We start from the raw sequence: 12,014 nt of genomic DNA, 5'->3' as shown, positions 1-12,014 counted from the left end.
AAATGGAGTAACTGGGCTTTAATAACCAGGTGTCAGGGAGGCGAGGAGGAAAAATGAGGATGGAGATGCAAGGGCTTTTCCCAGTGTCTCTCATTTGCAGAGAGGAGATAGATCTCTGCCACTCCAGCCCTTGCAACCCCGGCTAGTGCTGCCTCCGACATCTACAACCTCGGTTGAAAACTCTTCTGATTTCTTTACGTACAGAAAGTGTACATTGCTCAGGTCAATTATATTCAAAATGGGGGTTATGCCTAAGGAGCATGCCTGTTGTATCCAACTACCTGCAGTTAACTGAGATAATTAAACAAGGAATCAAGTTGCTTCAGACGCTATCTATAGTCCTTCATGCCCATGGGCTACCTCTACCAAGATCCAGGTTGCCCTTTAGACTAAATCTTGTCAGTTAGACAAACTAATTCCCTTCTCTCCAACTACCCTCTTTCACTGATGTGCACCGTGAAAAAATTATTTCTTGCTGCAATCATGTTATTTATATTACCCTACTATTTACCAGCCTCTTTTTTGCTTGAAATACCATAGATATAATTCTTAGTTTGAGTTTATTCTCCATCTAATGAATGTCCCATTTTTATTCTTCTTTATTTAATGAATGTCCCATTTTTATTCTTCTTTATTTAATGAATGTCCCATTTTTATTCTTCTTTATTTAGAAAAAGGGGTAGACAAAGGATACTATACTGTAGGAGCCAGACTGATCCGGCTAGAGGATAAGGTAAGTGCATGAAAGCTTTTTTTTTTTTCCCTCAGTAATGATATCTGATCTACAGACGTGCAAGATAGTATCTTGGAATGATTTACTTTAGAATTACAGGGCACCATAATAAAGAATAATATCCTAATTTTTGTAAGGGAGTTGATGAAGTATCATGTGCATGTTGTTCAGCATTAACCATTTGCCTGCCATACAGATTTGGTTCTTGATTATAAAAGCGACTAATTTAATGTCAAAGCCAAATCACACATCTTGTGGATAAGTACTGTAAACAGGCAAGGTGTTTCTCACACAAGAATTACTGAGTTAAACAGAAAGGCTAATATCAGGAGATTTTCTAAATAGCAACAGTTGATATCTCTGTTAGTAATCTCGAGGTTCTTTAACGATTACTGAATTTTTTTCCACTGTGTGGTTATATTTGCATCAATTCTGCCCCTCCCCTACGGTCTTCCCTCCAAGAGTATGTTCATCTTTGTTATTAGAGTTACTTAGAAGTATGTCTAAAGGCCAAAGCTCAGTGAGAGTCTATTCTTTTAGACCTATTCCAAACATCCTCAAGAGCTTTTCCCATTCAAGTGATGACAAAAATACAAGTTTGCTTAAAACTAAGAACCTATTTCTCTAATAGTTTTTTGGTCAGCTCTCTTACGTACCCCCAAGCACTGGTGTCCCTAGAACAGTACACTTTCTGTGGACAGTAGCAGCACAGTAGCCTTGCTATGATGTAACAGCTGAGACAAAAGTCCATTTGAATTTAACATATCCATTTGCCTATTTGTATCCTTGTCTTTCTCAAATTTGTCATGCAAATTTTCTTTCCACTTTTTTCTGGGGAAGTGAGGCGAGAAGGAAAGAGGAAGAAGACTTTTCATTATTCTTAAAAAGAACTGTGTATCTTGCCAAAAAAACAGAAATTGAAATTAAACAAATACAATTCCACACTCTCTTGCCTAATATCCAATGAACATTGCTAGGAAAATATTAGAGATATGTGACACTGTGATGTCAAAGGACATATTTTCTTTGACTTCTAGCTTTCTTGGACAGGATCAGAGAATCAGCTTCACAGATAAAGACAAATTATCTGAGTTAACTTTTAAAGTGGATTGGTCCCTTGTGCAGACACGCTTCTTCAGAGTGAAAATGGCTTTCGTTCAGTTTAACTTAATTCACCTCGAAAGAGATATATTGCTCTTTAGCCTCTGTATATTCTGTATTGTTCATTCAGGTATCTTGAATATGCAGATATAGGGAAACTCACAATACAGATTTGAAAATTTAGCAATAACAGTGTCTGTGGTAACAGATTTCTTTTTGTGAGAAATATTACTAGTATTGTAAATACTTCTGGAAGCAGTTGTTGATGCTCTCTTGACTGCTCCATATTTACGAAGGTCAGAAAGTTATTAAGGTGTCTGGCATTGGTCCAGCTTTAGCACAATATGCTGTGGATTTGAGAACTTTTTATTTCAAAGCCTTTATTAGGGTACTGCAGGGGTATCTTGGTGTAAGAAGAGCAACAGGAGATGCCAGCGTATGCAGTAAATGCTTCAGCGAATGATCTCTGTTGCAGATATCTGCTTATGCTCTGCCTTTACAGCTCAAACCTGCTAGAAAACTGAGCTCCAGCCGATTCCAAAAGGTTATCATTTTAATCAATCCTGCCTTGATGTAAATGATTAGAGATGATGAAGCCACATGGTTACACCTTCTCATGTTAAATGTCTGTTGTAAGCATGTGGTAACCAGTCTGAGCAGGGATTCACAACAATGTTTTTGGAACAAGAGTCATGCAAGCTAGAAAACCCCAGCGGTATAGTCATCTTAACTTCATTTAAGCATGATCTGAATATAGTTGGCGCAAGCTCAAACCATTAGTGTAGGCAAGACCTAGCTGCTATTTTATTTGAAGAATTAAACTGTAGCTCTTTAACTGACCGCATGTTGTATGGGAACTGGTGATTTCTATCTCTCAGTTTTATTGTCCTGGAGAAAACAAATAGAAGGGAATAAAAATAATCATGATATTTTCATAAGTTGACTCTGTAAAAGTCATTCAATCATTACAGCTTCCTTTTTGTTCTCAGACCAAACTACAAATGTAAAATAAAATGCCAGTCTGATGGAACCCACAGCATTTGCTCTTTCAGTACAAATTAAGCTTATTTTAGGTGCACAGAGCTTCATTCTCATATGCCCGCTTAAGAAAGCAGACACAGCGCACAAAAAGGGCGAATGTTTGTTGTGTTGATTTGTTCAGGGTTTTGGTGGTGAGGGTTTGGTTGGGGTTTTTTGGTATTTGCATCTTTTTGGCACATCAGGCTGAAATACGTATGTTTACATAGTGAAAACAAAGTTAAGCTTCCCAGATATCTCTGTTTTAATGGGACAATAGAAATGACCGCATCCTGCTGTCAAACAGCTTCCCCTAAATTATTTTCCCATGTCTCCTGGGCTCTCCTGCTTTAATAGTTCACTGTGTAGTAGCTGCTATGTGCCCAAACGTGAGACAATATTGGAGTCAGGAAGGACAAGCTGGATTTCAACCTCCGAGGAGAATAAATGAAGCAAGGGCATGTCTGACATCAGGCTCCAGCTGGTTGTGAAAAATGATCTCCCCCTTGGAACTAGAAAACCTTTGGGATCAGCCTCTTCCCCCCGGAGAAATTATTTTAACATTCAGTCACCCAGTATAGTCATGGCAGCCTCCCAACCGAGTGACACATCGGATAAAATGACACATTTTTGGACAAAGGCCAGTTGGTGAAGACTGATAAAAACTCAGTGTGGTTTGAACGTTTCATCTGCTTAAAAATCGGTACCAATGAGCTATTAGCACACCTCTAGCCCAGACTGATCTTTCCCACCAGTATTTTCCAGTTCATTTGTTTCAGTTGTTTCTCCAAAAGGGAATTAGAATGTAATTCACCCATTCAGAGCTGTGTGTTTCTCTGTATAAAGCCATAATTACTTTTTTTTTTTTTTTAAATAAATTTTGAGAGCGAGGGAGAGAGAAGCTTACATTTCTGATGGTTTAAGATGAACTCCATTTCCTTGAGAAGTTTGCTACTATTTGAGTTAAAATTTGGGGTTTGCTGTGTAGAAGGGCATAAGCACAGACCTCTGAAGCGGTTGCTTAGTGATAGATAAAAGCTTTGAGGCAAAAATGTTTCAAAGATTCAAAGATAACAGCCTTCCATTCATGTGGCATGAGCAGCCTTGTCTGCAGCCTCTCTTTTGTGACCATCCTGGCTCCGTATGTAAGTTTAAGGTAACGAGGAAAAGGTAAGAACAAGTTTGTGTAGGATGAAGCATCGTGCAAGTCCAACATAGAGCAGAATTGAAATACACTTGTATCACTTTGCTTTTAAGCGTTGCAAAGCTGACTAGAAAGGGATAAAATGCGTGGTGGCAGTTTCCAGACAACACGTAAAACCCTTTTTGGCAACATCAGTGCTGTGTAAGGCTTTGCTCCTTTCATTCACATGGCATGTTGCACAGTGTAAGTTTACCCATAACACTTTTCAACCTTTTTTTTTTTTTTTTTTCCCTGAGTAGGGTATAAAAATCTTGTTTTGTTGTGGTCAGTGTAATAACCTAGTGTGGTTCTTTTCATAAAAACACTGAGATGTTTAGAGAAAGAATGGGGCTTCTTTCCCAACACGTGATGTGTGCCATTTGGCCGACCCTTTCTTTAGTTCGATGGCAGGGTTTAATTTTAAATTGCGGTATGTAGCCATTGACAGATCCTTTTGAAATGTATTAAGAGGGAGATTGGTTCCAAGATGATGTTCTAGAGCTGGCGTTGGTTTCTTTTCAAAATTGTAAACTAATGCTTCTTTATGATGAAATGAGTATTCTTTCTTTTTCTTTTCTTTTCAAAATTAGAAACAAAAATCGTGGTGTGCTGTGTCGAACTGCACGGCAACCTATAAATAAAAACAGGAGAGAAAAGAATCTACAAATGAAAGGTTAGAAGGGACAGCTGTGTTGTCTTTGAAAAAGAAATCTATTAGGTATTTTTATAATTATATGGCAGTCTTCTTTATGTGGTATTTACAGTTATGATTTACGTCCACATTACCATAACTATTTCCATGCTTATAGACAACATGTGATAATGCTGGGAGCCAAAAGCAACCATTTGGTAGCATTTAAAAAATGCAGAAACACTAAGAGAAAACAGGGCAGTAAAGCAGAACCCTTCTGAGCTTTATCCATCTCAGTAATGCGAGCCAGAACGAAAGTGTCATCCAACATAAACAAATGTAGAGGTTGGATTGTGGTGGTAAACTCTCTCTTTACCAATTTAAACACTGGTTTTAAACTTGGGAGCCATAAAGATGGGCTCAGAGAGGAGTGATATTTCCCTACCATCTTATTCCTCCTGGATAACAATGGAGAGATAGATGTTGGTGAATCTGACTCCTGCTGTGATTACATCAGGAGTCATTAAATAGTAAATTATTTATCATGACAGTGCCTACAAGCACCACCATAGTGAAGGCCCTGTCAGAATTTCCATTATAAACCCTTCATTTGTGGGTGAGGTGGTGGGCATAACTGAACTGCATTAAAAAAAAAAAAAAAATAAAAGGAAAAAATCTGAAAATTGGTGCACAGTGAGTCAGTTGCAAAATGAGCATGCTTCATTTTTGAGGTTTTAAGAATATGTCTGAAATAAACCCAACAAATGCAATTGTTAACAAAAGCATATTTTGGCACTAAGGTGTTTGTGGGTTGTTTGACCCCAGTTCCTTCAAGATTGAGTCATTCCATAATATAAAGCTTTTCAGAAGGCTTTTTGCAAATGGACGTTATGTGGATTTTCTTAACTACTAAAACAGACTGATAGTTCTTAAAAAGTAGCTATTTGGGTTGCATTGCCTTTCCTTCTTGTAAACAGAAAATACATTTCATCCTGGCCCTCTGTGTTTTGCAAGCATGCGTGGACGTTGCTGATTTTTGGAGTATCTCTTCTCAACACAGCCATGTGCGGATCAATAATTAACGTAGCTAATGTGACTTGCAGTTACGAGTAGATCTCTTTGAAGAAGGTGTATCGCTTGTCGTATGTGTTCTCGGAGCCTGCCATGCTCAGTTCAAGGAGATAGACAGGAGGTTCACAGGGAGGGATTCTATGAATGAGTATGTGGAATGGAATGCCAGTAAACCAAGTCAAAGCCTGATCTCATTTACTCCAGAGCAGTCCAGCACAAATCTATTGATTATGCACCACGCCCATGAAGACATTAAATTTTTATTTTTAAGCTGTTGTCTAATTAAAAAAAATCATGATGCTTCAAGACAAATTGTGCTTTCATTTATGCCAGTGGAGTTACTCAGGATTTACACAGGTATTAATATAAATTGCAGCAGATTTCTCACACAGCTTTAAACAAGATTCCAGCTCATGGTCTTCACATCCTGCTTAACAGGAGTCAACTGACAGAGATGAGGTGTGAAGCAGAAATGGGGACCTAAAAAGTTCAGAATTAATTTGAGTGAAATCATGTTTTTCATCTATTATGACCAAGTGAATCTTTGTGGCATGCCGGGGATTTAAGGTGCCGTAGAACTGAAGTTGTGCACGTGTTCTTGTACTGAGACATCAAGATGGGTTTTTAATCTGAAAACCAAGCGATGTTGGTTTAACAGCTTAGTGCTCAGCTGCACAGCTTTTCTACTTTGCTAGCTGACTTTTCAATGCAGAGAGGAACTATCTCAGCCTGGACTTCTTTTGGCTATCTGGGATGGTTTTATGCTCCTCAGAGAAAACTCGTTCAATACGGTTGAGAGGGAAAGGCTGGCTTTTAGCTGCCTGGTTGTGATGTCTGAAGGATCAGGCAAAATAAGAGCTAACTCTGATACGTCTTTCAAGCAAAAGAAAAGAAGAGATAGATCATATGTTCTGAAGCATATCTGAAAGAATCCTGCCTGAATTCTTCCCTGATGGTTCTTGTTATGGAGCCTTACCATATGTGGTACTTGGTAGCACCCTCCTATTATTAAGGTTGTACACCACTTTCCATTATAGAGCTCTATTTTCAGTTGCTTACATCTTTGCCAAACTTTAGCCATCTGGGCTGAAATTCTCCAAGGCAGATGTCTGCCTCAGGCTGAGAATTTTTTTGGAAAATTTATATGTCGGTGTGGGTCATCCTTTCTATATGACAGTAACATGACCCACTGTGAAGATTCTCCCAAAAGTAAACATAAAAATGTTGATGGAAAACACTTGAGCTTCTTCTAAATTTTAGCAAGAAAATTGGACAGAAATGGAATATTATCTGCCAGTCTTGAGACCCAGAGGCCTGATCCAAAACATAGCGAACTCAGCAGGAGGCTTTCACATGGATCAGGCCCTGATTTTTAATGGGTGAGGGAGCAAAGAGTTTTGCATAGTGAGTGTTTGCCAGCGTGCAGTTCACCACCATAAATCAAACCTTAAATAATTCCAAAGCCCTATAAATGAGCGTGCAGATGGCAGTGTCTGCTCCCCAGTGATTGCACTGACTGTTGATTAGGATCCAGCTTGAATAGTTTGATCTCGTTTATAGCAGTCTCAAGGATTGCTGTGATTAGGCAATTGGTGAAATCTAGTTGCTTTTCTGCTCTCTCGACTGAAACTCTTCTGGCAGAAGCAAAAGCATCCAGCAAACACTGGCCATGACACCTTGGAGCATGCTGAGGTGGGGGGAGGCAAGGGGCTCACAGCCACATGCTGCATAGCAGCCTGAAATCAGTTTGTAGCTACTTAATAAGAATATTACTAAATTTAATAAGAAATGAGAGAGTCACTTGCAGAAGACCTACTACTCTACTCTCCTAGAGGAGAACACACAGATTAACTGTGAATACCAAGGAAAACAGAAACAACAAAGTGATTTAGGACTGCTGGTAAATAACGGAGCCTTTGGGGAAGGGGATCTTTCACCACATTGGAAATCTAATTCCTATCGATGTGTCCGAGCTGTTTAACCTGCACGGAAAAGGAAACAGCAGCACCAGCCACAAAGGCTGTGGTTGAGGGAGCCTATCCTTCTCTTCTTGTTCTTCACCAAAACCTTCCCAGCATCACAACTGGTTTTAAGCAAAATTGAGAAAGGGGTCATGAGCTTAGACACGTTGATTTCCTGTAAGTTTTAGAGAAAATAAGTGCCTGGGTAGAGCACAGACAGTCTGTTAATCCCCCCGCTCCCAGAAGAAAAGACTGCAGTGTGAGCGTGGCTCTTCTCAGGTGCCAGAGAGTCCAGCCACAAATGTACAGGAAACAAAGCTCTGTTAGTTCTGTTGCTTATAAAGCAATAAAGCAATTTATTTACTATTGCTGAGTGAAAAAAAATGTGTTTTTAACTTAAGAATATTTTTGAGATCTTGAATTTTTTTTTTTTTTTGACAAAAAGGCAAATCCTCCCACAAAGACCTTTGACCTGAACTTCCAAAGAATAACAGAAATCAGATCAGCTATAAGTATTTTGCTTCTACCTTTTATAATTTTCAATAGGTTACTCTAAATTAAGTTCTAAATGATTGGTTGTCCTGCTCTCCAAAACTAAATGCTTCTATTTAGAAATGTGAAAAGGAAGTATTTCAACAATTCTTCCATCCTGTTCAAATTTTAAAAATTTAAAAATTATAAATTCATTAAACCTGTCTTTTCTGATGAAAAGATTTTTAAAAATTGTGTTTTTCTGATGGAAATAAATTTCATTTGAACATTTTTTTTATGATCTCCAATTGTTGCCGATGTTTAACAATTTAATTTAGAAAGCTATTTTCAAAATAGTTTGTGTAGCTGTTCGTAGGTAATTATGGCTGTATGCTGCAAGTGCTGCCCTCCCCTATAGATAATTTGAGAATTTTCCTTTGGAATGTTTCTCCATCCGAAAATGACAATTTGTTTGCAGTGGAACAGTTTTTTGAAAAGCTGTTGCATTCTATGGTACTGTCTTTTAAATCATATACTGAAAGAAAATGTTTTGAATTTTTCCACTTAAGAGTAACTTTCTGAAAGTCAGAATTGGGGTGAAATACTTTGATTTTGATGAGCATTTGAGTGAAACTGATTTGTTTCTAATTCGTTTGTTTAAAATTGTTATTATTTCATTCTGGTTTTGAATGATGGGCATTCCAGCATCGTGAAGAATACACATTCCTACAGGAATAAGAGTAATTTTCCTCTACTACTTCTTACTTCGGAATTATTGGTGGTTAATAATTCTGTGGTTATTAATAACCATAATCAGTGGTTATTTCACCTACCACATTTCTCAGATCAGTGCTTTAAAGTGCAGGTTTAATACTGTTCGAATGCCATGTAATATTGACCTCTAATTCCTGTTGATCAGGGGACGTACACTGGAAAAACCCAGATTTATATGATTCAAGCAATTGCCGGACTAGCAGTTGGATTTATGTTTCATGCCAGAACTGTGATGCTGAGTCAAACATCTCTTTAGTCCTGGAGAGCTGCTGCTGATGGTCTATATCAGATGCTGAGGGATGGACTAGAAGAGTAGGTTGAGTCTAAATTGCTGTAACTAGTCTCTTGCAGTGGATTATATATTTATAATACGCATTATGAAGAATACTGCTGTACAAGGCAAGTTATAGGATGACAGCTCTGTAAAAGAAAAACAGAAAAAACAACAAAAAAACAGAACAAACAAAAAATACAAACAAACAAACAAACAAAGAAATAAAAAGGAGAAAACCCACCAAGATACACTGGTGTACTGTAGCAACCTGCCCTGACAGGTTGGCTGTATCTAGGGAAGAAAATTTTCACTCAACAGTAAATTTATATAAAGGCTTATGAGGTAAGGGAGAAAGATAAAATGTCAATAAACTGAGAAACTCTTTTCTCCCTGTATTTGTTACCAGTTTGTTATTTACAACCAAATTTTATGTAGCAAGAAAATAGCGAGCAGATCAGTAATACATACTCACTTCCACAGTGTAATTACTTTTCCTCATAGTAAATAATAAATTGTATTCTTATTTTTCTTGTTTAGAAGTTTGGTTTTGATTTGAGTGCTGTGTTCTGGGGTGTTTTAGTAAAACATGTGTTAGTCTGTGTCTGTTATACACCACAGTCCTTCAAGACCAGGAGAAGGGGACTGGGATCAGAGTCTGAGGAGGTGAGGTGGTGTAGAGTACCTCAGATCTCTTCTGATCCTGTAGGTACTGTGCTTAGCTTACTACAGGCTTGATCCTCGAGTGTGTTTTTATGCAATGTCAGAATACAATTAAATATTACTAGATCACCAAGCAGTCTATCTAGGGATTTATTCACGGTCTTCTAATTGAAGAACTGTGGCTTTTTTTCATTATCAGCTAGTGTTTTTCTGCAGGTTAACGTGGCTTTGTGTGGAATGGCTGTGACTGAATAGACTGAAAGAAAGGAAGCACAGTCTGATGGCTCCAGCTTCAGAAACCCGGGGTGTTCTGCCAGAGAACCTCAGCCCAAATGCAAACAAGACATAGTGTCCCCCCTCTATAAAACAATACTTTTCTACTTCGGTTACTAGAAGGTACTGAGATACTATCACACAGGGAGACATATGTCACCTAGAAGTACATCAGACAGCATCTAGAGGTGTTGCTCACAGCCTCAAATGCTGCTTTCTTAAGAGTCCGATGCCCTTCTGTGGACAGAGTGATCCTAAACATCTCTCTTTTAATCTTTCTTTGAACTTAAAATGCCTGTCACTGCCCGTGAAGTAAGCTATCTGCTGTCACATCAGGCCACAGCCAGCATTCTCAAGTTTATGATTGTGATGCCATCAAATATCTTGGGATCACAGGGTAACTGAGCATGGAGAGGGGACCTCAGGGAGGCTCTTTAGTCACTGCAGCATCCCACCATCTCTACTCTGGGTCTGGCACATTTCTCTAGTAATACCGTGCAGCATGTAGATGAAGAAATAATGCCAAAAAATATGCTGGCAGGCTTTGCTCCTGTTTAAGGAGCAGCATTAAGTACCAAATTGGCAGGCCTCTGAGATTCTGAGACCTGAAGCCCACAGCTGAAGTGCACATATGGAACATGGCAGTGTCTTGGGCCTCAGTGTTCTCAAAACCTGAAAATTCTGTCATATTTTCTTTTCTGGAAAATGCTAACAGAAATAGGAGGCTATAACTGATATAAAAAGGACTAATTTTTTCCAAGAGGTGAAGCGTGCTGCTATGTCAGGTAAAGCAAGTTTCACAGGTACAGAAAGTGTCCAAAACAGTGTCGTTTGAAATGTGGGCTGGTACAAGGCCATGCTGTTGCTGCCAGGTCAAGGTGAATGTCTCCTGAATCTCCATCTGGATTCAGGGTCTGCCTCTTGAGGAGCAGAGATTACAGGCTATCAGCTCTGCAATAATATTACGAGTTTCCTACTACTCTGCATGTTTCTTAAAGCTTTGGTACCTGGAGACATGCAATTAGGTGAAAATTCTTAAAATTGCTCATTTCTCACCCTCACTGTGGAGATACACAGGAAAAGCAGGAACCCTAAAGCCTCAAAATTCAAAGAAAGAAATAGGAGGAACATAAAATGTATAGTGTATATTTAAAATGTTAGGCTTTTTAAGGCAGTCTGGTTGTACTGATGGTAAATAGCTCTAGCAGACACTGACTTATATTGCTGCACCCTGTCCAGGGGAGGCAGAAAAGCCAGCTGAAAAGCCAAGTAAATGCTCAAAACTAGAACACCCCAGCCTCTGTGTCACCGTAAGTACATCGCCAGCTGCACTGCCGTTAGGAAGTTTAACATGAGTTCAGGTATCTCCCAAGCAACAGGCACTGTCATGAGGACATACCCTAGGAGGCAGCAGAAGCCCATGTTCTTTCGCAGCAATTCAAAAAAACCTAAATTTCCTACTCTGCCTTGCCATGAGCTGCCTATTAGTGTCAGTTTTGTTGCTGACTTTTCAAGGTGCTTAGCAGCTGCAGCCTTTACATGCTTTGCAGAACTTGTCGCCGTATGTATCTGGGGAGTTTCTAAAGTCACAAGCAGCAAGTCTTCTTGCCTGTGAAGAGATAAACATGCAACCTATAACAGGATTGAGCGGGTGTCATGCGAAGAGCATTAATATGTTCGTGCAGCGTCCAGTTTGCCTCAGTATTTGCGGTCAAAACAGAAGAAATATCTGTGTTCTCTGCTCTTGTTTCAAAAATCTGTAGTACCGTAGAAGAATGATGGTCCTTGATGAGTACTCAGAAACTGAAGCACGATTTTTTTCCCAACGCCACCACACATACCTGAAATTAGTCTGAGCAAGCCAG

General features: G+C 39.0%; 1 protein-coding gene across 2 annotated transcripts in view; it reads left to right on the top strand.

Moving 5' to 3' along the window:
- Window positions 1–12,014, top strand: part of LOC141958853 (potassium voltage-gated channel subfamily KQT member 1-like) — a 513,504-nt gene that overhangs the window by 298,877 nt on the left and 202,613 nt on the right. For both annotated transcript variants that reach the window (XM_074901810.1, XM_074901811.1), the window contains one exon: window positions 672–733. In XM_074901810.1, coding sequence (XP_074757911.1) covers window positions 672–733 — 62 coding nt within the window. The remainder of the gene's footprint in view (window positions 1–671; window positions 734–12,014) is intronic.

This window comes from Athene noctua, chromosome 3, assembly GCF_965140245.1.
Source record: "Athene noctua chromosome 3, bAthNoc1.hap1.1, whole genome shotgun sequence".
Lineage (NCBI taxonomy): Eukaryota > Metazoa > Chordata > Aves > Strigiformes > Strigidae > Athene > Athene noctua.
The sequence above is the reverse complement of the archived record's forward strand: the minus strand, read 5'-3'. Positions and strand labels throughout refer to the sequence as shown.